Consider the following 27559-nt stretch of genomic DNA (forward strand, 5'->3'; position numbering starts at 1 on the left):
GTGACACGCACCTCAGGGCGAGTGCGGGGAGGAGGCACAGGATGTACTGGACTGTGGAGGCGCACTGGAGGCCTGATGCGTGGGACCGGTACAGGTGGCACCGGGCTGGTGACACGCACCTCAGGGCGAGTGCGGGGAGGAGGTACAGGACGCACTGGACCGAGGAGGCGCACTGGAGACCAGGTGCGCTGAGCCGGCACAACCCGTCCTGGACAGATACCCACTTTAGCACGACAAGTGCGAGGAGCTGGCACAGAACACACAGGGCTGTGAATGCGCACTGGAAACAAAGTGCGTATCACCACAAAACATGGACCCTGACCGGTCACACGCTCCCCACGGTGAGTACGGGGAGTTGGCTCTGGTTCACTCCCCTCATTTTTCACCGCCCACTCCTCGCTCAATCTGTCCCAATATTCCTCCTCAGTCTCTGACTCACCACTCCGTGTGCCACCGGGCTGTCTTTTGGGCTTGCGTCGTGGCCGCGAACTCTGGCGTCGTCAGTGTTGTTCCCTCGCTGCATCCGCCTGCTTCCATGGCAGGCTTCTGTCTCCTGCCATAATCTCTTCCCACGTCCAGGATGTCCTCCACTCCTGGCTTTCCTCCTGCGCACGCTGCTTGGTCCGTTGTTTGTGGGATCTTCTGTCACGTTCATTTGAATAACTGGACCAAAGCGCAGCGTGTTCTGGGATCCACATCTTTTTATTTCTAGGTGAAACTCACAGCAAAACAAAAACAATAAATCTCAAAACGAAACGTGACGCTAACAATAGTGCTAACAGGAAACTATACATAGTCAAGATCCCACAAAGCACAAAGGGGAAATGGCTGCCTTAATATGATCCCCAATCAGAGACAACGACCAACAGCTGCCTCTGATTGGGAACCATACCTGGCCAACATAGAAACATAATCACCTAGATGACCCAACCTAGTCACACCCCGACCTAACCAACATAGAGAATAAAAAGCTCTCTATGGTCAGGGCGTGACACTCACCTCCTGCCAAATGTACAGTATAACCACCTTAGAGACACATGTTTCCCACAGATCACACAGACCCACAAAGAATTTGAAAACAAATCAAACATTGATAAACTCTCATATCTGCTCGTCGAAATACCGCAATGTGCAATCACAGCAGCAAGATGTTTGGCCCGTTGCCATGAAAAAAAGGGCAATCAGTGGAGCACAAACAACATTGTAAATATAACCTATATTTATCTGTTCATTTATCTTTCCCTACTATTCCTACACACAATGCACTGTACATGGCTGATAATATAACACCTGAAATGTATTTATCTTTCTGAGTGCAATGTTTACTAATGGTTTTATGTTGATGTTGTTTATGTTTATTCTCACTTATGTTTATATTTGATTTTACTTGCTTTGGCAATGTAAACATATGTTTCCCCTGCCAATAAATCCCCTTTGAATTGAAATGAGAAACACACAGAGTGCGAGAGAGAGAAAAAGACAGAGCAAATTGGAATGCTATTTGGCCCTAAACAGAGAGTAGACAGTGGCAGAATACCTGACCACTGTGATTGACCCAAACTTAAGGAACGCTTTGATTATGTACAGACTCAGTGATCATAGCCTTGCTATTGCCGTAGGCAGACCTGGCTCTCGAGAGAAGACCGGCTATGTGCACACTGCCCACAAAATGAGGTGGAAACCGAACTGCACTTCCTAAACTACTGCCTATGTATGACCATTATAGAGACACATATTTCCCTCAGATTATACAGACGTACAAAGAATTTGAAATCAAATCCAATTTTGATCAACTCCCATATCTACTGGGTGAAATACCACAGTGTGCCATCACATCAGCAATATTTCTGAGCTGTTGCCATGTACCGTTCATCGGAATGAGTCCAAAGCGCAGCATGGAAAGTGTTCATGATTTAATGTTCACAAGAAACACTCAAACAAAATGACAAACGGCAAAAACGAAAGCGCACAGTTCTGTCAGGGAAACAACCTAAACAGAAAACAACACCCCACAAAACCCAAACGGAAAATGACAACTCATATATGGTCCCCAATCAGAGACAACAATAGACAGCTGCCTCTGATTGGGAACCACACACACACACACGGCAAAACAACAAAGAAATAGAAAACATAGATTTTCCCACCCGAGTCACACCCTGACCTAACCAAACATAGGGAATAAATAAGGATCTCTAAGGTCAGGGCGTGACATGCGACAAGAAAAGGGCAACCAGTGAAGAACAAACACCATTGTAAATACAACACATATTTATGTTTATTTATTTTCCCTTTTGTACCATAATATAACATTTGAAATGTCTCTATTCTTTTGAAATTTTTGTGAGTGTAATGTTTACTGTTTATTTCTGATTGTTTATTTCACTTTGTTTATTATTGATTTAACTTGCTTTGGCAATGTAAACATACACTGAGTGTACAAAACATTAGGAACACATTCCTACTATTGAGTTGAACCCACTTTCCCCCTCGGAACAGACTCAATTTGTCGGGGCATGCTTTACAAGGTGTCGAATGCGTTCCACAGGGATGCTGGCCCATTTGGACTCAAATGCCTCCCACAGATGTCAAGTTGGCTGGATGTCCTTTGGTTGTTGGACAATTCTTGATACACACAGGAAACTGTTGAGTGTCATAAACCCAGCAGCATTTCAGTTCTTGACACACTCAAACCGGTGGAACCTACTACCATACCTCATTCAAAGGCACTTAAATAATTTTGTCTTGCCCATTCACCTTCTGAATAGTACTCATACACAATCAATTTCTCATTTGTCTGAAGGCTTAATTTCTCCTCCCCTTCATCTATACTGATTGAAGTGGATTTTTCAAGTGACATCAATAAGGGATCATAGCTTTCACCTGGATTCACCTGGTCAGTCTGTCATGGAAAGAGCAGGTGTTCCTAATGTTTTGTACACTCAGTGTGTGTTTCCCATGCCAATAAAGGCATTTGAATTGGAAAGAGAGAGAGAGCGCATTTCTCTGTTGAATGAAACATGAGCATGCGCACTTCTTCGCATGATATTCCTCGAACTAAAAAAACAAATGCCCGTAGCAGAGACAAGCATTAACTTACATCCAAAGTAATTATTGGTTTTCAAAATGTTTTAAAACATAATTGACTTGTAAGATGGTAACGTGCTGGACGTTTCTTATCCCAGATGTGCTTAGTGCATGCCCAGCATTTAGCTTACGTTAGTTTCCATGGAGATCCTCTCATCCGCGTTCTTATGTCTGTATTGCAATATTTACTTCGTGTAGAAAAATGTAATATCCCGTTCAATTACTGCCTCAATGGCTGAAACGGATGATAATTAGTACTTGTACAGATATTGAACTTTTATGCACAATTCGTTGATGACAATAGGATCTATATTTATAATATAGCACATCATATTTTATCTCTAAAGCTCTATAGGACATGTTTCCGCGGGGGCTGTAAAAACTGATGCACATGCTTACACAGGGGCATCACGTGACACAGGCACGCGGCTGGAAAAGCAAAGTGCCAGACATTTGTGTAATGTGCTGGTTTCAGCTTGTGGTTGAACCCTTTTGGAATTACGATATATAATGCAGTTTAACAAAATAATATTTTGATGGCATGTTTATAACGATAATGTTTGCTGACTGGTTAGCCTGCAAAGATCACGTGGACATTGTTGTTGTTAGCCTTGTGGCTAGCTGTCATTCATAGGCGACGAAACGGTTAGATCGCACCTATTCTGGTAATGAAACTACCTTGCTTGGCTCACAAATTTAATCAAAAGATGATTGATTTCTCAACATGACAAGTGAACGTAGATCCCAGAAAGACTGGTATTCTATCCTTGAATCCAGTCCATCGGATGGGCTACAAGACCTCAAACAGAAGTACCAAAGACTGGCCTTAATGGTATGTGTAAACTCTGGCGGTCTCCTGTGTCATATTTTTTCAATTGTACTGATGAATAAACTGCTGTTAGGTTTATTTGCATCTTGATGAACCATGTTAAAAGAGGTCCCAATAATAGAGTGAGAGGCGGAGTGAGAAAGTATCTTGACATAATGTTACTGTTGGTCCGTTAGCACCTAGCTTGTAATTCTAGAAAGTAATACATTTCATGAATATAAACACACCCTCTCTATCACACACATATTACCGACTGGGTGTTTATTTCTGGCCATGTGTGCAAATCAAGACTACATTAATCCACTGCGCTCCAGCATCGGCATGAGTTCTGGGAGTGTCTTCAAGATAAGTCTTCTAGGTGTCGGGCAAGGTTAGTCTACTTCTCATGCAAGCTTAGATTGTCGATGTGATTGATGAAGTATTAACTGCATCTTGCCCTTTGATATTAATCTGTACATTTCTTTTAATCCTTGACAGTACAACACAAAATGGATTTGTATAATCCAAAACCCATTTTAATTACAGAAATCACCTAGAAACTGTCAAATCAATCATACTCTAATCAATAAGCTATAACCCAAAAACTATTTTGGTGTTGATTTTCAGAGTAATGTTTTTTTATCTGAAAATGTTTTTGTCTGAAAATAGCTGCACTGTTCTATAAACACAGGGCTTTGAGCAAGAGTATGGTAGTTCTGGTAATTAGGAATGTTTATTAGCACACGGTAAGTAGGATATAGGCCTAGGCCACAGATATCACCATTAACTGATTACTGTGTATTATTTTGTCAGACTTTCTGGATTCAAGGTGCTGTAGGATTTCACATAAACCATAGGCTCTATGCTTACCAATTGTAAAAACACACAAACCTCAAGCTACCATCAATGTCAACATTTCTTAAAAAATATTTGATTAATCCAGTGTTACTTTGAACAAAACATCCTAGACTTTGCTGTTGGCATTCCCCTTCCCCCCTCAGTAATGCCCGCGCCTCCCTCAGACATTAGGGGGCAGTAGTGTGATGAGGGTGGCCTTTTGCTCTGCCACCACCTCATCTGCTCTCCCATCTTCTGAATGCCTGCACAGCACACGCCTCAGCCTCGTGGTAGAAACAGACAAGTCTGATACAGCACAGAGAGGGAGAGAGAGAGAGAGATGATTCATGGTAAGAAGTGCCTAGTGCTCCAAATTGCCAGTGCTTTATATTGTGTTCCTGCCTCTCTAAGCTCCATTAGCCCCAGTAAATGAATATTTTACAATGCGTGCAAAGAGACATCAATTAAAGTACGTAACTCCACAGGAACGGAGGGTGGGCCATTTTATAAGAGCTGGGGCTTTTCATTGTGTTATGTATTTATGAAAAAACCCTGAGCTGCATGGAGACTCAGAAGTGGGGGGAGGAATTACAGCAAATAGGTTTCTCTGCTGTAAAATGTCAAAATACTGTCTGGCTGGAATTTTTACAGTAGATGAAAATGTGTTTACTTCTGAGCTTCAAATTCTCTCATATCATTTGCAAATAGTCAATCACCAGGCTATAGTGAGTTAAAACAGTCTCTTCAATGTATAAGTTTCGTTTTAACCAGAAACTTGTGAGAACTACTGTAGCAGCATGGACTAGTGGGTCTGGAGATGGAGGTGTAGGCTATTTTCAAGCCTTAAACCACGCCCAAACCGTATTTTGTCCCCCCCACACCAAACGCGATCACACACAGGTTGAAATATCAAAACAAACTCTGAACCAATTATATTAATTTGGGGACAGGTCGAAAAGCATTAAACATATGGAAATTTAGCTAGCTTGCAGTTGCTAGCTAATTTATCCTATTTAGATAGCTAGCTTGTTGTTACTAGCTAATTTATCCTGGGATATACACATTGAGTTGTTATTTTACCTGAAATGCACAAGGTGCCTTCCAGGCTTCTTCTTTGGACTTTATATGGTGATTGGCAACTAACTTTAATAATAAGGTGTATTACCATAACTGACCTCAGTTCATCTTTCAATCACCCACGTGGGTATAACCAATGAGATGGCACGTGGGTATATGCTTCTAAAAGCCAATGAGGAGATGGGAGAGGCAGGACTTGCAGCGTGTTCTGCACCACAAATAGAATCAACTTCTATTTTAGCGCCTGGCAACGCAGACGCTCACAAGCAGTGAGTACAATGATTTGAATAACATGTATGTGTAAATTTATTTTGCAACGCTTGTGCATGCGATGTGACCGGTGTGGTCAGCATGTTAGTTCCACAGCCAGATACTTCACACCTGTAAGCTTCCAGCGCAGAGCACTGTCACAATCAGATCACAAAGGGGAGTTGGACATGCACACCCTCTGGGACTATATCACCACTGTGGAAACAAGCAGCTTCTCTAGGTTTGTTTTGATTTCCTTCAGGATTTGAGAGAGCCACAAAGCTGGTTCAATGGTGTGAGAAGGATTTTGTAATGTTCTTTAGAAAGTGAACAATATTTTTCTGTCAGAATGTTGACTGAATCAGTTCCTTACCCCATCCATCAGAAATCCAGACCCATTTCTTGAGCACAGGCGCCTGGTCACGTATATAGACTTGTCATTTGCATTGCGTGACCGCTCTGAATGTTTTAGAATATGAGCTTCCCCTCTCAGCCTTCTGTTGAGTCTTTGTCCTTTTTAAACTGTAACACTTCCATTGCTGAACAATACTTTTAAATAGGCTAGAAGATAAAGAGTTTGGCACTGGTGTTACAGGTTTTGTTTTTTTCCATTTATGTTTTGAGGTTGGACTATTAGCACGTATAGCACATTAGCACGTAGGGCGCACCGATTTGGTGTCACCTCGTTAGACAGTATGTGTTACACCTGTGCTGGCCCAGGTGACATTTACGAGTGGCTGGCCCAGTGCTCCAGTTGTCTTGAGAGATGTGGAGGGTTAACACCTTTAGTTGACTCTCCCTATTTGATTTCTAGATAAACATTCCTTTATCTGATCTTCCCTGTTTTTTTGTTTTGCTCAACTTTTTTGTTTGCTTCCTGTCTTAAGTTTGGTGTGGGTTTTACTTTTGTTTGCCTCTTAGTGGGCAAATTTAGTGGCACTCATGGTGGGTGTCTTTTAGGTCCTAGTTGTTGTTGCTAGTCAACTGTCAGTGGACAGCCCCATGAGTGTCTTTCAGAACCCCTCCTAAAACCCCACATTTTGTTTTGTCAGTGACTCTTTGTGAATTCCTCCTTATGTTTCAGCAACATTTTGTTTGGTTGTCTTGCAGGGGAACTTAACAGGATATATTTTCCCATGAGTATGGTAGTTGCTCTAATCACCTACTCTGAAGCTTTGCTCTACCCACATATTGGAGTGTTCAAAAGACACATTTGTGGTGGAGTTTCTGTCACTGACATCCACCCTGAGCGGTTATAAGATTGGTGGAGTAATTTTGAAAGTTTCATAAACACACAGCCTTATAAAAAATTAAAAGAAAGCCATGGACTTTAATTTGGGAGCATTTGTGGAAAACCTTACATGGGAGATGCTAGACACATGTACGAAGGTGAATCTGCTCATCATTGCAAAGCATTATTGCATCAAGGTGGCATCTGGCGATCCAAAAGCGGTAGTCTGAGTCAATCGGTAGTTGGTCACTGCTCCTCCAAAGTGTTCTTGTTTTTTTTCAGTGTACACTGCTTTATCTCTTGATCAGAGTTCAGATTATGACACTGTTGAAGCTGCTATCCTTCGGGCTTACCAGTTCATCCCAGAGGCATACAGACAACATTTCCGTAAATTACGAAAGACAGAATGGCAAAATCATGTTGAGTTCGCAAGGGAACAAGCATGTCTTTTTGATCGGTGGTGTGGTTCTCAGGAGGTCAAGGACCTTGAGGACTTAGACACTCATAATTCTCCAGCAGTTAAAAAATTGCCTTCACAAAAGGGTTGCTACCTACATTTGAGCACAAGGATCTCTCTTGAGAAAGCTGCAGTTCTTGCAGATGAGTTTGTGTTTACACACAAAACTACCATCACAAACAAAGCACCCAGTAGTTAAACCTACACAAAAGCAATCCAGAGAATTCACCTACTGCAGATTTCAGTCTTTTTCTACAGTGCCCAAAGATAAAGATTGCCGAAAAAGAAAAAAAAATTGTATCCGCCATTTTGACGTTACTGCCGTGGGAAGTACACGTTGTCTCTGAGTTGAGAGAGAAATAGCCGTTTCTTCTTGAGGGAGCACTTCAGCCCAAGTCTCTGGTTGGGACTGATGCATCTCCTAAACAAGATTTTGGATAAGATGTGTATGAACCCTTTGTTTCAGACGGGTTTGTGTGTCTGCCTAGTGCCGGTGCTGTTAAGCAGCCGGTGAAGATACAGCAAGCCTGGGGCAGCCCTTCATTTTGGAGGGTATTTTGTCTTTGTCTGACACTTCAGCAACTGGTTACAGTAGGGTAGTACAAGGCGTGGAGATGTGTTGCATGGAAGTTCCTTTGTATAATGTGGAACTCGAGTTTGATCTTATTTCTGGTTCCGTTGCAGTGAAGCTTAGCCTACCGGTGAAGGTGGTCTCATTTATTTTTTCGGGAAACAATTTGGCTGGAGGGAAGGTCGTGCCGTTACACGTGCTATGTGTAAAAAAAGGGAGCAAGTCTAGTGTTGAGGATGTCAGCAATCCCACCATGGTCGATCTGTCTGAGACGTTTATGGGTGATCCTGATTTCCCTTGACCTCTCCTTTGAAAAGCGAGTTTGTAGTACCGCTGAAGGAAGAGAGGGTCCCAACAGTTGACACTTCGATGTCTAGGAAGCAGCTGATTGTGCAACAGTAAATATGTTTCCCTCTCCCCTCTTATTGCTGAGTTTAGAGGTCGGCCGATTATGATTTTTCAACGCCGATACCGATTTATTGGAGGACCCAAAAAAGCCGATACCGATTAGTCGGCTGATTTTAATATTTTTTTGTTGCTGTAATAATGACAATTACAACAATACTGAATGAACACTTATTTAACTTAATATAATACATCAATAAAATCAATTTAGCCTCAAATAAATAATGAAACATGTTCAATTTGGTTTAAATAATGCAAAAACAAAGTGTTGGAGAAGAAAGTAAAAGTGCAGTATGTGCCATGTAAGAAAGCTAAAGTTTAAGTTCCTTGCTCAGAACATGAGAACATATGAAAGCTGGTGGTTCCTTTTAACATGAGTCTTCAATATTCCCAGGTAAGAAGTTTTAGGTTGTAGTTATTATAGGAATTATAGGACTATTTCTCTCTATCCGATTTGTATTTCATATACCTTTGACTATTGGATGTTCTTATAGGTACTTTAGTATTGCCAGTGTAACAGTATAGCTTCCATCCCTCTCCTCGCCGCTACCTGGGCTCGAACCAGGAACACATCGACAACAGCCACCCTCGAAGCAGCGTTACCCATGCAGAGCAAGGGGAACAACTACTCCAAGTCTCAGAGCGAGTGACGTTTGAAACGCTATTTATGCACACCCTGCTAACTAGCTAGCCATTTCACATCGGTTACACCAGCCTAATCTCGGGAGTTGATAGGCTTGAAGTCATAAACAGCGCAATGTTAGAAGCATTGCGAAGAGCTGCTGGCAAAACGCACGAAACTGCTGTTTGAATGAATGCTTACGAGCATGCTGGTGCCTACCATCGCTCAGTCAGACTGCTCTATCAAATCATAGACTTAATTATAACATAATAACACACAGAAATACGAGCCTTAGGTCATTAATATGGTCGAATCCGGAAACTATCATATCGAAAACAAAATGTTTATTCTTTCAGTGAAATACGGAACCGTTCCGTATTTTATCTAACGGGTGGCATCCATAAGTCTAAATATTCCTGTTACATTGCACAACCTTCAATGTTATGTCATAATTCTGGCAAATTAGTTCGCAACGAGCCAGGCGGCCCAAACTTGCATATACCCTGACTCTGCGTGCAATGAACGCAAGAGAAGTGACACAATTTCACATGATTAATATTGCCCGCTAACCTGGATTTCTTTTAGCTAAATATGCTGGTTTAAAAATATATACTTCTGTGTATTGATTTTAAGAAAGGCTTTGATGTTTATGGTTAGGTACACGTTGGAGCAACGACAGTCCTTTTTCGCGAATGCGCACTGCATCGATTATATGCAACGCAGGACACGCTAGATAAACTAGTAATATCATCAACCATGTGTAGTTAAAGTGATTATGATTGATTGTTTTTTATAAGATAAGTTTAATGCTAGCTAGCAACTTACCTTGGCTTCTTACTGCATTCGCGTAACAGGCGGGCTCCTCGTGAGGCAGGTGGTTAGAGCGTTGGACTAGTTAACCGTAAGGTTGCAAAATTGAATCCCTGAGCTGACAAGGTAAAAATCTGTCGTTCTGCCCCTGAACAAGGCAGTTAACCCACCGTTCCTAGGCCGTCATTGAAAATAAGAATGTGTTTTTAACTTCTCTACGGTAGGGGGCAGCATTCGGAATTTTGGATGAAATGCATGCCCAAATTAAACTGCCTGCTTCTCGGGCCCAGAAGATATGATATGCATATAACTGGTAGATTTGGATAGAAATCACTCTAAAGTTTCCAAAACTGTTAAAATAGTGTCTGTGAGTATAACAGAACTGATTTGGCAGGCGAAAACCCGAGAACTCCATTCAGGAAGTCGTTTCTTTTGTAGTTTTCTGTTCAATGCCATTACAGTATCCATTGACTTAGGACTCAAATTGCAGTTTCTATGCCTTCCACTAGATGTCAACAGTCTTTAGAAATTGTTTCAGGCTTGTATTCTGAAAAATGAGGAAGTAAGAGCAGTCTGAATAAGTGGACCCTAAAGTGTCAGAGCTTTTTCATGCGCGAGACCGAGAGAGTGCGTTTCTTGTTTACCTTTTAAATTGACAACGTTATTGTCCGGTTGAAATATTATCGATCATTTAGGCTTAAAACAACCTGAGGATTGAATATAAACATCGTTTGACATGTGTCTATGAACTTTACGGATACAATTTGGATTTTTTTGTCTTCCTGTTTTGACTGCGTTTGAGCCTGTGGATTACTGAAGAAAACGCGCGAACAAAACGGAGGTTTTTGGATATAAAGAGACTTTATCGAACAAAAGGAACATTTATTGAGTAAATGAATGTCTGCTGAGTGCAACCATATGAAGATCATCAAAGGTAAGGGATTAATTTTATCTCTATTTCTGACTTGTGTAACTGTTCTACTTGGCTGGTTACTGTTTGTAATGATTTGTCTAGTGGGGTATGTTCTCAAATAATCGTAAGGTATGCTTTCGCCATAAAGCCTTTTTTAAATCTGACACCGTGGTTGTATTCACAAGAAGTTAATCTTTAAACCTATGTAAAATATGTTTTGTTTTCTGAATTTTTAGAATGATTATTTCTGTATTTGAATTTGGCGCCCAGCAGTTTCACTGGCTGTTGAAGAGGTGGGACGCTAACGTCTCACGTACCCAAGAGAGGTTACCTGACTTGCCTAGTTAAATAAAGGTGTAAAAAAAAAAAAATTTGCAAAATCGGTGTCCAAAATTACCAATTTCCGATTGTTATGAAAACTTGAAATCGGCCCTAATTAATCGGCCATTCCGATGAATTGGTCGACCTCTAGTGGTATGGACATCTTGGTTGCTGATTTGTCTTTTCAAGTGTGGGCACTTAATATGTTTTATGTTTAGCCTGTGTGTAGCCCTGGCACACATTTTATTTTGATGTATGTTTTTCCATTTTGGAGATGTTTTTGTTTGGGCTCGTTCCAAGGGGACAAGAGTTACAGAAACATACATGAGTTTTTCAAAACTTCTGAGTTTTAGGCAACTATGTCCCCCCTCCGGGGGCCCCAAAACAAATTATAAAATAAAAGCTAAATAAGAAAATATTGTCAAAAAAAAAGTGGGTGTATATATACATTTACAATGTTTATATTGAAGGAGGCGACACATTTTAGTTGTGAAATGGAAGTTGTTTTCTGTTGGTGAGAACAAAAATATAGGATATATTTGTTGTCTTAAGGGGGAAGGTGTCACAGGTTTAGTTTTTCCCATTTATGTTTTGAGGTTGGACTTTTAGCACGTATAGCATGTTAGTATGTAGGGGACACGGATTGGTATCACCATGTTAGTCAATATGTGTTACACCTGTGCTGGCTTGTCCATCTCGTTAGTCGGAAGGTGTTTAAGAGTGGCTGGCCCTGTGCTCCAGGTGTCTTGAGAGATGTGTGAATGCTGTCCCCTCAGTCATAAAACAAAATTCTGCTTCAGAATTCAGTGCAAATTGCTGTTAATGATTCAATCAGGAAGTACATTTTTGGCTTGTTGTAAAGTTGCTTTTTTTCTCATCCTATTCAGATTGTCCTTTTACAAAGTGAAAACAACACTGTGTAGTGTAATATTTGATAATGCCTCAATGTGTTGTAAGGAAATGTCGTGGTTTGACTCCAAGGGTGTGTGTTTTAGGTAGTGAGTTGTGATTGTACACTGAACAAAAATATAAATGCAACAATTTCAATGATTTTACAGAGTTACATTTCGTATAAGGAAATCTGTCAATTTAAATAAATAAATGAGGCCCTAATCTATGGATTTTCACATGACTGGGAATACAAATATGCATCTGGTGGTCACAGATTCCTTAAAATAAAGTTAGGGGTGTGGATCAGAAAACCAGTCAGTATCTGGTGTGACCACCATTTATTTGCCTCATGCAGCGTGACACATCTCCTTGATTGTGGCCTGTGGAATGTTGCCTCAATGGCTGTGCGAAGTTGTTGGATATTGGCGTGAACTGGAACAAGCTGTCGACCAAAGCATCCCAAACATGCTCAATGGGTGACATGTCTGAGTGTGTAGGCCATGGATGAACTGCGACATTTTCAGCTTCCAGGAATTGTGTACAGATCTTTGCGACATGGGGCTGTGCATTATCATGTTGAAACATGAGGTGATTGTGGCAGATGAATGGCATGACAATGGGCCTCAGGATCTCGTCACGATATCTCTGTGCATTCAAATTGCCATCGATTTTAAAATGCAATTGTGTTCATTGTCTGTAGCTTATGCCTGCCCATACCATAACCCCACCACCATCATGGGGCACACCTCCAGCATGCCAGTGGCCATCGAAGGTGAGCATTTGCCCACTGAATTCGGTGACGACGCAGAACTGCAGTCAGGTCAAGTTCTTGGTGAGGACAACGAGCACGCAGATTCCTGAGACGGTTTCTGACAGTTTGTGCAGAAATTCTTCGCTTGTGCAAACCCACATTTTCATCAACTGTCCGAGTGGCTGGTTTCAGACAATCCTGCAGGTGAAGAAGCCAGATGTGGAGGTCCTGGGCTGGCGTGGTTACACGTGGTCTGCAGTTGTGAGGGCAGTAGACGTACTGCCAAATTCTCTAAAGTGGCATCTGAGGTGGCTTATGGTAGAGAAATTAATGAACATTACATTAGGGCTGGGCGATATAGCCTAAAAATCATATCTTCATTTTTTTTCAAGTTATGGGCGATTCACAATGTCTAAATGTTTGTTTTCTGTAAATAAGCGTTGTACAATTTAAGGTCAAATACACTGCATTTCAAACAGTCAGCAATAATCCAATGAAATCAGGGCTTATGAAGTTACATCTAGGCTAAATATAAGCCTTCCACAACCATAAGACCCACTAATAATTTAGTTATTTCATGAAAATAATTGAACCTGCTTTTTTTGTTTTGTTGCAATAATCACTCATCTGTCTTTCAAGTCTGTCTATGAAAGTGCCCTTTTTTAGTTACAAATTTAACTAGAACCATGCATAATGCACATTCACTAATAATGACTTCTTGTAGCAAGCATTAAAATATAGAAAAGGAACACAGGTCTCATCAACAATCTCTCAAGCCTACGTGCTAGTGATTAGTCAGCTAATCTTTATATTTCAAGTTTAGCGAACTTGGATGTGTTTGCTAGCTAACAAGGTAGAACAGTTGAATTGTTATGAGCACACCCTTCTGTCAACTGTTTGAAAAGCATGTTAGCCTGTCCACTTAGTTCAGATGTTCAAATGAAGTGGCCTAACTTATTTCTCAGAATGAGAACGAGTTGCCAATTCCGTATATAATTGTTTTATACTTATTGCACATTTTATAAAACACAGACTAGACAGCTAGTATAACAGTCTTTGGCTAAAATGCTGCTAGTGGTACGTAGTACCCCGATGCTGAACATGACACTGAGCATTCATTTTCCAGAATCAAACTTCACTGATACTCGTTTTAGTACTGTCTGCTCTGCGCGCAATTTGAGTAGTTGAGACATGAAAAGGTAACATCTTCTTTATAACCGTAAGATAATGTCTCAATGTGTTTGTGTCCATATGACCGATTTTCTGTTCGACCAAACCGCAAATGCAAATGGCGAGTTGAAACTGCTTGTCAGAGAGAAGGATTTCTCAACTTTGTTGGAGTGAGAGGTGGGGAGGGGCCTGGTCTGTGTAAACGATAGAGGAAGAGGCGAAACGAAGTTTCACTCTCGCTGTGATCTGTCCAAAATAAGGCCAATGTGTTTCTATGTGCTTATTTTGGACCTCAGCTTGTCGCCTGCCTTCCCAACTCCCATTGTTAGGGCGGAGACGTGCATCTCGTCATTATTTACAGATCTCTGGTGTAAATGGGAAGGCGCACACAGCACAGAGGAGCGAAGGAGACAAGACCAAAAATACAAAAGGAGAACAAGCGGACATAAACGCTCATAAAAAAAAAAGGAAAATAACACAACGTCAAAACAGGCAGTTGAAATTAATTCAATATTTCGCCCAGCCAAACATCATTATATTCTCTGGTAACCACTCTGGTGGACATTCCTGCAGTCAGCATGCTAATTGCAAGCTCCCTCAACTTGAGACATCTGTGGCATTGTGTTGTGTGACAAAACTGCACATTTTAGAGTGGCCATTTATTGTCCCCAGCACAAGGTTGTTACGTTACAGTTACAGATTAAAGACCAAAGTTCAAAATCTTAGCTTGGACATTGGAGGAAAGGTTACATGTTTGGCAGACTGAGTCAACTCTACTAAAGAAGCTGAAAGAACGTGACCATTCCAAAACATCTGGCCTTGACAACATTCCTGCCAGATTTCTACGGAATGCTGCAGTAATTATCACCTCCTGCGTAACTCACAATGTAAATCTGTCTTTTGAACTAGTTCCCCCCCCCCCCCCCCAGTGAACTAAAACTCACAATGGTTATATAGATAGATATATATATATATATAAATAAAAGGGACTGAGTTAGATCATGGAAACTATTGGCCTGTTTCAGTCCTGTGTATTTTATCGAAGGTCATGGAAAAGATTGTGCGAGCAGATTGACAGTTCTATTTCCTTACATAACATACTATACGAGCAGATTGACAGTTCTATTTCCTTACATAACATACTATACGAGCAGATTGACAGTTCTATTTCCTTACATAACATACTATACGAGCAGATTGACAGTTCTATTTCCTTACATAACATACTATACGAGCAGATTGACAGTTCTATTTCCTTACATAACATACTATACGAGCTCCAATCTGGCTTTAGTAAATCTCATTCCACCAACACTTGCCTACTATATCTAACTGACCACACCAGGAAGGAAGTAGATGGAGGGAAATGTTGTTGTATGCTTATGTTAGATCTCCAAAAGGTGTTTGGTACAGTGGATCATGAGATTCTGTTAATCAAACTAAGAGCCATGGGCTTTAACAACTTAGCCGTAAAAGAAAACACATGGTGGGTGTGGATGGGACCCTGTCTAAACCCAAAATCTTGAAATGCAGGGTACCCCAAGGGAGTGTGCTGGGTCCACTTTTCTTTCTGTTGTATATAAATGATCTAAAATCTGCCTGTACATGTGACCTTTTCCTTTATGCAGATGATTCTGCACAGTTGGTTTCTTACAAAACAAAACTGTGGTTGAGGAGGCCCTCAGTGCTGAACTTCTGAATGTCAGTAAACGGTTATATGACGACAAGCTGTCACTTCACCTTGGAAAAACAGTCCATGTTGCTCGTGTCCAAAGTGAAACTGAGGAAATCCCTGGATTTTAAGGTGGTAGTAGGTGACTTAGTAGTCACAGCAAAAGTCTGTTAATTATCTTGGATGTGTGCTAGATAACTTTTTGTGCCATGCTCTCCCCTGTCAGATGGTTATATCCAAAGTGAACCGTAAAATGTGGTTTCTGGCAAGAACCTCCAAATATCTGGATAAGAATGCAATGGTGGCATTGGTAAGGGCTCTTGTTCAGTGCCACTTTGACTATGGGTGCTCTTCCTGGTACAATAGTGCCCCCAAGATAATTAAAAATAAATTGCAGACATCTCAGAACAAATTTGTCAGGATTATTCTTAAACTTCCAGGACATACTCATCTTGACCATTCCTGCTTTGAAAGCCTTAGATGGCTCAAAGTGAAGGAGAGAGTCTCTCAGATGAAATTGTGTCTGGTATATCAGATTGTCCACAGTATGGTATATAACTACTTTAACTCGGTCCGGGATAACCAGAACTATTCCACTAGAAAGAGTGAAACTGATGTTGTTCCTTTTAGATGTAATAGTGGAATGGGAAAATAACTTTTTTCGTACTCAGCTGCCATTTCTTTGTAATAGTCTTCCAAGGAATTTGAAATGTATACCTTCAATGGGTAGTTTCAAATTCTCAATGAAAAAATTGCTAAATAGTTGCATGTTTCAAGTGAGTCATAAGATTATAGTACAGTACGTGGCTGAGAAGAAAATACCCGGGATAGCATGTGGTCTGCCGATTGTCTCTCATATTGTGATTGTCTTGTATATATTAGGGATTGACTTGTTTTATATGTTAGGGGTATGTATGTGAGAGAAGGGAGATGTACCTATCAATTGTTGTTTAATAATAAATTGAACTGTACTAATTAGATAATTTTATGAAACAAACAACAATTTTGTCTGTCATTGTGTGTTGCCACTGCAGTTCCTAACTTTGCTGCATTCCCATCTTCCCCCTCCAAAAGGACCACAATGAAAATAAACTGTTAAGCTTTATTGTGTTATCCTTGATGATCTTTCTTAAATTGTATGTGGAGGCATACATTCTGTATGTATCTAAAAAAAAATATATAAAAAAAAATTGCCAGTCTTCCAGTTACTTAAAATGTAAAGTATATTTGCGGTGGACATTAATTTGCCTAGCTGAGACCATTGGTCATTTGTAGTTCAGTATCATTACCTGTTTTTGAAGAGGTTCTGTTTCTGAACTACAGTGACCATACAAGAACACACACACGCAATGGTCTGCTTGCCAGTGCCAGATTATCATCACCATTCATGTGAATGCTGCTTGGATAGATCTAAGTTTTCCAAAAGCCCCCCCTCCACCACCACCACCACATCGCTCCCTGCGACCATCACTAATCGGTGGCTGAAGCCTGGACTGCATAGACCTGCAGGAGGAAATTAGGGCTGTTCCATGTGCAGGGAAACACAGACAGGGCCGTCAGTATCCACTAGAGAACAGGGACATACCTCAGGGCCAGTGTGAGCATTACATGAGGGGATCCTTCAATATTGATATTAATCAACGGATGACATAATGTGGATATTGCTATAGCCCCTCTCCCCTAACAAAACAACAATAAAATGCAAAAGAGAGCATGGGTGGTATCGCTACTGTATTTGGCCAGAGGTGTCGTGGGATGGCCAATGCTCTTCTCCAGCTCTCTGCCCAAATCTGTCTGGGCTAACGGTTCTGTCCTCTGATGTCTCAATCTAGTTGTGTTTGCAATACTGTACTCCGCCTCCTCTGGTAAATTGTCTAGAAGAAGAGCATTGGTCCATCAGCAAATTACCCAGAAAAAGCTGACAGTGCAGGTTCTGACAGGCTTTTTTTTCACTGGCAGATTGTCACTGACTTCTATGGTCTAATTAACCTAGCTTCTGTCTAGTGTGTCTGAGCCATCCCCACACCTCTCCCCTCCCTCTCCCCTCCCACACCTCCCTCTCCCCTCTACCATCTCAAACAAAGTACTGGTTCAAGGGATTAATGGCTGCTGTTATTTTGGTCATTGTTTCTGTTGTGATGGCTGTTGTCAGACTTGTCATTGTGGCTGTCTCTAACCTGTGTTTCTCCTGTCCTCTGTACTGGCTGACAGTATCACCCCGACAAGCAGGGCCCAGATGTGACTGTGACTGAGGCAGAGGAGCACTTACACAGGTTCATTGAGGTCGATCAGGCTTGGAAGGTCCTGAGCAACCAGGAGACCAAGAGAGCCTACGATCTGCAGTTGCGTGGTAAGTCGTCCTCCTTCCACAGTTCAGAGGAGTCTCTCAGAGGAACACTACAATCCGGCTCCGTTAAGAAACATTCACGCTCCCATAATGTACATTACATCTACACTAGCATATTGTACTTCCACTCTCTGATGCTCTTCTTTCAGCCACCATCTCATCCCTCTCGTTCTTTTTTAATAGCTCTCCTGTGATTCGTTTGAACATGAAACATGATTTTTCATTTCATTGCACGTTTGGAATTTTATGGTTTTATTTATTCTTACTGGTTGGTTCATGCTCAATTAAATTCCATAGCCTTTCCCCTTGGGACCATCCCTTGCTTAATATTTAGTGATAAACAGTGACGCTGTGTGAAGTCACTAAGGCCACATATAACTAGTGGGACAATTTTGTGTCTGAAAAGGTCACACTAAATGAGGCATGAACCAATCCAGTTTGCATAACTTAAATTCTATTTCCAAGATTTCCTTGAAACTTTAAAAGTCAGAAGCAATAATGGTCTCTAGTACCGACCATTAAAAACAACTGGCCTGTTTTACGAAGTTTGTTCACGTGATCGTTTCTCACTTATCTGGGTGCACAAGAAAGGGCAGAGAGCGTGTTTTGCAAAGACCCTCCTATTCACCCACGCACACAGCCAATAATAAAACAAGCAAGAGATTGTGTCGGGCTCCTGACAATGGTTGTTTTCTGCCATCTCTGTCCCTCATAAAATGTTCTTTGGAGGACAGAGGAGGGGAGGAGAGTAGGGGCTTCTGGGAGGAGAGAATGGGGAAATGTAGGTCAGGCCTGTTACACATGGCCTAGCTTTACATGAAGTGATATGCTCCCCCGTGATCCCAGGAAAGAGGTTACCCTAGCTAGCTCTCCATTAGGACCTTCAACAACTCTACATCCAGGCCCTGTGTGTGTGTGTGTGTGTGTGTGTGTGTGTGTGTGTGTGTGTGTGTGTGTGTGCACGCACCGTTAGCAGGGGAGAGCTCTCATCGCCTTAAGCATTGACATATAGAGTGTCTGTAATAGAAAGAAACCCCTCTCTGGCTCTCATAGATGGTATTGACTTTGTCTTCCATTGTATGCTGCCTTACAAAAACCAAACTCCAAAGATTCCCGCCGTAAACACCCTTTTTTAACTGCTTTTTAAATCATTATTTTTTCACTCATCCTCTGAATATCTAACATTTATATCTCCATTATGACCTAACAATGAGTAAGAAAGAAGTGAAGGTTGTGTTTTCATTTAACAATCATTTTTATTTCCAGCATGAATACTTTATATCCAACACACCTTTTTTATAACCCAGACAAATCAGAGTTTCTCTGTTGAATGTGAAACCTGGGCATTTTTTGTTTGCCGGTCTGTAAGAATATTGGATGTACCTCATGGCTGGTTGCAGGGTGATTGTTGTAAGCATAGCAGAGGTGTAAAGTAGAGGTCGACCGATTATGATTTTTCAATGCCGATACCTATTATTGGAGGACAAAAAAAGCCGATACCGATTAATCGGCTGATTTTTTTTAAATATTTTTTTACATATATATCATACACACACACACATTTTTGAAATAATGACAATTGCAACAATACTGAATGAACAATGAACACTTATTTTAACTTAATATAATACATAAATACACACGCACACAGCTCTGAAAGTGACAATGATACTGAAGAGTCTGCTTAGGAGACAAATACTCTCAACTGTTTGAATAAAAATAGAGTTTAAGTTACCTGTGATGAATGTTGAAAACAAAAACTTTAATTTCTATATGCAGGAAATCCTATTTTAATAATGGGCATGGTAAGAATTGACAACCAAAGTGCGAGTCATAATTCCCATGACACCTAGCAAAATCTGAAAAGCGGTTCCTTCATTTATTCCATAGGATATTTTTAGATTCACTTAAAATAAGGTCTGTGTTTCGTGTAGGCTTACATCACCGTGCCAATTTTATAACTGTGTAGATATCCATAGGACAAGGTAACTCTGATCAATATTGGCTAAATATAAGCGAAGATTAAAAAAAAAATTGTAGAGTGGATTTATGAAAATATGTTGACAAACGTTACCTTATCCTAGTGAGATTTACACGGGTATCAAAACGTCGAGGCGGTTTAAGCCTGCACGAAACACAGACCTTATTTGAAGTAGATCAAGACATTCTCTATGGAAGACATGAACGGTAAAATAACGAAGGAACCCCTTTCAAATTCAGCCGCAAGTTATTACAGGAATTATAACGCGTCGACTATTTCTCTCTAAACCATATACCTTTGACTAATCCGGAAACTATCACCTCGAAAACAAAACGTTTATTCCGTTCCGTATTTTATCTAACGGGTGGCATCCATGAGTCTAAATATTCCTGTTACATTGCACAACCTTCAATGTTGTCATAATTACGTAAAGTTCTGGCAAATTAGTTCGCAAAGAGCCAGGCAGCCCAAACTGTTGCATATACCCTGACTCTGCGTGCAATGAACGCAAGAGAAATGACACAATTTCACCTGGTTAATATTGCCTGCTAACCTGGATTTCTTTTAGCTAAATATGCAGGTTTAAAAATATATACTTGTGTATTGATTTTAAGAAAGGCATTGATGTTTATGGTTAAGTACACATTGGAGCAATGACAGTCATTGATTGAATGTTTTTTATAAGATAAGTTTAATGCTAGCTAGCAACTTACCTTAGCTTACTGCATTCGCTAACAGGCAGGCTCCTCGTGGAGTGCAATGTAATCAAAGCAAGATTGGATCCCCCGAGCTGACAAGGTTAAAAATCTGTCGTTCTGCCTCGTTCCTAGGCCGTCATTGAAAATAAGAATGTGTTCTTAACTGACTTGCCAAGTTAAATAAAGATTAAATAGAGGTGTAAAAAAAAAAAAAAAAACGGCAAATCGGCGCCCAAAAATACCGATTTCCGATTGTTATGAAAACTTGAAATCGGCCATTCCGATTAATCGGTCGACCTCTAGTGTAAAGTACTTAAAATCATTTTTACTTAAGTACTACTTAAGTCGTTTTTGGGGATATCTGTACTTTACTATTTATATTTTTGACAACTTTTACTTCACTACATTCCTAATGAAAATAATTTACTTTTTACTCCATATGTTTTCCCTGCACCCAAAAGTTATTCTTACATTCTTACAAAATGGTCCAATTCACACACTCAGGAGAACATCCCTGGTCATCCCTACTGCCTCTGATCTGGAGAGGTAGACACTCACTAAACACAAATGCTTTGTTTGTAAATTATGTCTTGAGTATTGGAGTGTGACCCTGGCTATCTTTAAATTAAAAAAAGAGATTGTCGCTGTCTGGTTTGCTTAATATAAGGAATTTTGAAATTATTTATACTTTTGATACTTAAGTATATTTTAGCAATTACATTTACCTTTGTTGCTTAAGTATATTTAGAACCAAATACTTTTAGACTTTTACGCAAGTATTTTACACAAGTATTTTCTCTTATGGTATCTTTTACTCAAGTATGACAATTGGGTGCTTTTTCCACCACTGCCCAATAGGGAGGGTTAGGTAGTAGACTAGCAGCGCACAGCTCCCATCTGTCTGGCCGCTGTAGATCTCTGTGGTGTTCAATCAGAGGCAGATCTCCAGTACCTACCAGTAAACAGCACCATAGTGTTTAATGTTGCCCAGCCATTCAGAAAGACTGGCTCATTCTCCACTGTGATCAAGTGGGGCTGATAATTAAAACAAACACGACTGAAGCCAGCTCAAAGGCCTGTTTCATCCAGATTTCAGAGGAACTCAGTCAGTCCTTCTGTTGTTTATCAGAGGGAGATGGATGAAACTCTGTTGCTAGGCCCTTTTGAACTTCATCATGAGTGGAATGTTTTATCTTCTTGCTCATTAGAAATGAAGGGGGATGGATATTCATCCATTACTATCCCCATGTCTATTACAACTCAGAATGTATAGCCTTTCCTTCTTCAAAGTGATATTCAATACCATTACAACAAAGAAATAGTTAAAAGCTGATAGTCTCAAAGCATTAGGAACAAATCCCATGTTGGCTGTCAAACTATATCATAAACAACCGGCGTTGCAAATCATTTTGGTACTGAGACCGGGGTTGCATTTTCCTGTGTTTAGGCAGACATGTATGGTAATTACTAGGGATGGTAATTGTGTTTTGTGGAGGAGGGAGAAGTGTGTGCAGGGTGGATGTGTTCTGCTCCAGGTCTCTGACACACTGTTGGGTGGTCTAGGAGCGATGTGCAGCCAGACTAATATTAAATCATCTCATTCTTAATGTGCACCACCTCCACCGCCCCATCGCCAAACACAAGGTGGTCGTCTTCCCGGGTTGTTTCAGGGCACCTTGCAGCAGCCCACTGAAGAGGCATGTGAGGGGCGTGTTTCTCCACCTCCCCAACACTGAGACCAGTGACCTTCATAGATCTCCAACCGCCCGCCACGAGGCTAAATACATGCTTTAGTTAACACTATCTGCTCTAATTCACTCACAAAACAGTACTTAGGCTATGTAGGCCTGCATCAGGGGTCGGCAACAGGTGGAGGGATTATTTTTTTTCTCCCTCAATGTAAAAAATAAATACAAATTATGTGTGTATTTTGTGGGGGATTTCAGTTTTTAGTCAAAAAAATCACGAGGAATTCAGCAAAAAATGAGTTTCATTTATGCCTACCCCTGACCTACATAATTCAAGAAGATTTAAATGGATATTCCCATGAAACTGATTGAGATCAAATTATTGACTTGTAGATGCAGTTTGAACATTTCACCTGTAAAACGTGAAGAATTATCATTCATGATTGACAGTGATGGCCTTATTTGGTGTTTGAGGGTATTAAAATAAGAAAAGGGTATTGCGAAAATATGCCTAGGTAGTGGTAGCATTGAGGCATTTTATGCACTTTCTAAAATGATATTCAATAGGCTACATCTTGTCGATACAAACTTTGAGAAATGCTGACGTCATAAAAAATGGTGCTCCGACACCTCAAAAAAATAGCAGTTGTTCATGGGACCTGGCAGAGCCTCCTTGGGATCTCTCAGTAGTGACTGGCTGTCATCTGGGCCTTCTGGGCAGGGTGCATCAACTGGCTGAGTCATGGTCACTCTGACTCCCGCAACACTAGCAAGACTACAGTGTCCCGTCAAGACTACAGTGTGCAGTGTAGTTGATCTACTTTTGTTCCTTTACAGGTCATTTTGAGGCTTCGATCAGGCATGGACATCTATTTGCCCTGTAGTATTAGCTTAACTGTTGAAGCACTGTGACAAAGGGTCCCAGTCAATGTATAGCCTTATTTTGTATGATGTATTGAATCACCTAGATGTAGAACTATAATTTCCACCTGACCACTGGCAAATTATGGTCTCACAAGATTGCAGTAACAACAACAGAAGTTACACCAATCAAAATGTAAAAAATCTGTCATTTGAGCCTCAGCCGTAAAATGGTACAGTATATCACCAGGATGAATTAACAGACACCTTTTACTGAGAATTTACTGACACCTTTCCTCATTCTCACTGTACCACTACTTAAAAAACTCATGAGAACATCAGGTGAAAATGTATTCACCAAACCTATCCAATGATATCCATACATAGCTGTGAGGTAGGCCACTTAGGCTAGTCTCCTGACTAATTAAAGACCAGCATTAAAGAGTGGCATCAAAATGTGCTAATTACCGTTTCCTCACAAAGACTAGTGAAGAGGTACTGTACTGCTGGAAATGGAGTGAAGTGTTAATATCTATTACTGTAGTTGTCTGTCTTTGTTCTTATATTAACAATAGGGCGGCCTATAACGTCAAATGTCTGACACAGTTTGAAGTACAAGATAAGACTAGGCTATATGCACTATTATAAACCAGGACATTTGGGTCCAGGATGCTGATTGGCTGAAACAGCATTTCAGCCATGTGCATATCAGACAATAATATATTGTACCACGGATATAACGAAAAAATACTTGGTAACTGCTCTATTTATGTTGGTAACCAGTTTTAAATAGCATTAAGACACGTGTGTTGCAGTATATGGCCAATAAACCACACCCACTCGGGCCTTATTGCTGAAGTGGATACCTTTTTTAAAGGAATATCTGAAAGCATCTTCCCCTAATTTCAATCCATACTGAGACATAGTTCATCCATCCTTTGCAGGGAGGTATATCTGTATCTTGCATATTCAGCATATTCTAACGTTACCTAAGAGCGTGTCGGAATTGTCACCAAAGATGGCCGCACTACTCTGCGTACTTCCACTTCTAATTTCACTTAGTGGTTCTGCGGCGTCTGTCCCTTTCCTGAATTATCACCTCAATATTGAGTGTTGCTTTAAGAGATTTCATATATGCACCATTACCAGTGTCCCCACTGTGTCATAGTGGCTGTGAGGGGAAACTGTCCAAACCTATGAATCAATGAACCTAGATAAGATCGGTGTAGCTTAATCAGTCTCTCCAGGATTATGCGAAAGCAAAATGTTTAGCTAAATCAACAATTCTCTGCATATTACGCACAAAAGTCAAATCAGCGCAATATTATCGCATAAAACTGACCCATCACCGCAGTACAAAACGATGTTATTAGAGCATTATCAACCAATCAACGCACATTTAACACATATCGTTCAATCAAGCCACTCGTCAAACTTTTCCCCTCGTCAGCGCATTTTCACGACAAATTGGACGACAACATCGCATATTTCCATGCAAAATGTCAGAACTGCCACAGGAAAATCAAGCATTTGCTCCCGAAAATATGCAGTACCAGTCAAAAATGTAGACATATCTACTTATTCAAAGGTTTCTCTTTATTTTTACTATTTTCTACATTGTAGAATAATAGTAAAGACATCAAAACTATGAAATAACACGCATGGAATCATGTAGTAACCAATAAAGTGTTTAAACAAATCAAAATGTAGTTGAGATTCTTCAAAGTAGCCACCTTTTGCCTTGACAGCTTTGCACACTGTTGGCATTCTCTCACCCAGCTTCACCTGGAATGCTTTTCTAACAGTTTTGAAGGAGTTCCCACATATTCTGAGCGCTTATTGGCTGCTTTTCTTTCACTCTGCGGTCCAACTCATCCCAAACCATCTCAATTGGGTTGAGGTCAGGTGATTGTGGAGGCCAGGTCATCTGATGTAGCACTCCATCACTCTGCTTCTTGGTCAAATAGCCCTTACACAGACTGGAGGTCTGTTGGGTCATTGTCCTGTTGAAAAACAAATGATAGTCCCACTAAGTGCAAACCAGATGGGATGATGTATCACTACAGAATGCTGTGGTAGCCATGCTGGTTAAGTGTGCCTTGAATTCTAAATAAATCACAGATAGTGTCACCAGCAATGCACCATTACACCACCACCTCCATGCTTCACGGTGGGAACCACACATGCGGAGATCATCCGTTCACCCACTCTGCGTCTCACAAAAACACGGCGGTTAGAACCAAAAATCTGAAATTTGGACTCATCGGACCAAAGGACAGATTTCCACCGGTCTAATGTCCATTGCTCGTGTTCCTTGGCAAAGCAAGTCTCTTATTATTATTGGTGTCCTTTAGTGGTGGTATCTTTGCAGCAATTCGATCATGAAGGCCTGATTCACACAGTCACCTCTGACCAGTTGATGTTGAGATGTGTCTTACTTGAACTCTGAAGCATTTATTTGGGCTGTAATTTCTGAGGCTGGTAACTCTAATGAACTTATTCTCTGTACCAGAGGTAACTCTGGGTCTTCCATTCCTGTGGCGGTCCTCATGAGAGCCAGTTTCATCATAGCGCTTGGATTTTGCGACTGAGCTTGAATAAACTTTCAAAGTTCTTGAAATGTTCCTGATTGACTGACCTTCATGTCTCAAAGTAATGGACTGTCATTTCTCTTTGCTTATTTGAGCTGTTCTTGCCATAATATTTACTTGGGTCTTTTACCAAATAGGGCTATTTTCTGAATACCACCCCTACCTTGTCACAACACAACTGATTGGCTCAAATGCATTAAGAAGTAAAGAAATTCCACAAATTAACTATTAACAAGGCACACCTGTTAATTGAATTCCAGGTGACTACCTCATGAAGCTGGTTGAGAGAATGCCAAGAGTGTGCAAAGCTGTCATCAAGGCAAAGGGTGGCTACTTTGAAGAATATCAAATAAAATATATTTTGATTTGTTTAACAGTTTTTTGGGGGGTACTACATGATTCCATATGTCTTATTTCATGTCTTCACTATTATTCTACAATGTAGAAAATAGTAAAAAGAAAAAAAAACTTGAATGAGTAGGTGTCCAAACTTTTGACTGGTTCTGTATAAAAACATATAAACAATCCTGGAGGGGCTGCCTAATGCCTTCATATTCCTTACCATGTAGACAGAGATTCATGCAAGATCTCAATTGTCTTCCCCAAGAAACTACCATTGAATGAGATCAGAGTCCAACATCTCACATCCTCCCATCTACCCTCCATCTGCCTTTCATTTGTGTGCTTTGCCTGTGATACTCTTGAATCTCCTATATCACTCTCTTGAACACTGAATGTCACTGGCACAACAGTAGCCTACAAATATTTATCTAAGAGCATCAATGTGATTTTTAAAATCTGTATTTTTCTATTGTCAATTATTGTATCATTGTGGAGTGACACTTAAAAAAAAAAAAACATTATATATAGATTTGTGACATTTTCATGTTTCTTCTGTCTCAATACAGCCAGCGAACTGAATCAGAGTTGGCCAGTCGACGCCCATGTCTGTCTGGATGACATGACTTGGGATGATGGTGAGTCAAGACATGGTCATCTTCTTTATCTTTCTTATTTAATCATGATCTCTTCTCTGCTGCCATTGAAGTCATCGTAGATAGATCCATAAAGTCCTTCTCCACCTGTCTCATCCCATGTGCCCCTTTTCTCTCAGCTGTTTGACATTGTCTGTGTTCTCTTTTCAGATAACGAGGTGTACACGTATGGCTGTCGCTGTGGAGGGGAATTCTCCATTGGAAGAGAGGAGGCGGAAGGGGAAGAGGCCATTGTGTGCTGTGATACCTGTTCACTCAGCATAGAAGTCAAGACGACAACCTGACTGACTGTCTCATTGTTCGCCAGACATCTCTAAATCCTGAAGAACTAGATCAAGGAGGTTCATAGTTTTCTTTTAATCTACATCCACCGAACACGTGTCCACATTTGAACCTTTTTAATTGGGCCCCCATGGGACCTTGTGCACCTGTCTATTGGACAATGAAAGGAAATTTGATTTTGCTCTTTTAAATGTCATGCAATAAAATCATGGTGCAAAATTAAACTAACAACCAATCAAGTGAA

General features: G+C 40.6%; 1 protein-coding gene across 1 annotated transcript; it reads left to right on the forward strand.

Moving 5' to 3' along the window:
* The first annotated feature begins 3424 nt into the window (after nt 1-3424).
* On the forward strand, nt 3425-27559 carry dnajc24 (DnaJ (Hsp40) homolog, subfamily C, member 24). Its single transcript, XM_071416201.1, has 4 exons — nt 3425-3919; nt 18084-18222; nt 26947-27015; nt 27184-27559. The coding sequence occupies exons 1-4, from the start codon at nt 3812-3814 to the stop codon at nt 27315-27317; spliced, it is 450 nt and encodes a 149-aa protein (XP_071272302.1). The 5' UTR covers nt 3425-3811; the 3' UTR covers nt 27318-27559.

Source organism: Salvelinus alpinus, chromosome 9 (assembly GCF_045679555.1).
Source record: "Salvelinus alpinus chromosome 9, SLU_Salpinus.1, whole genome shotgun sequence".
In the NCBI taxonomy this organism is placed as follows: domain Eukaryota; kingdom Metazoa; phylum Chordata; class Actinopteri; order Salmoniformes; family Salmonidae; genus Salvelinus; species Salvelinus alpinus.

Excerpts from the sequence above, each read along its gene's own strand:
- dnajc24 (XM_071416201.1), top strand. The coding sequence starts at position 3,812 with ATGACAAGTGAACGTAGATCCCAGAAAGACTGGTATTCTATCCTTGAA. Across the intron at positions 18,223-26,946 it reads CTACGATCTGCAGTTGCGTG|CCAGCGAACTGAATCAGAGT; the intron begins GTAAGTCGTCCT and ends GTCTCAATACAG. Across the intron at positions 27,016-27,183 it reads TGACATGACTTGGGATGATG|ATAACGAGGTGTACACGTAT; the intron begins GTGAGTCAAGAC and ends TTCTCTTTTCAG.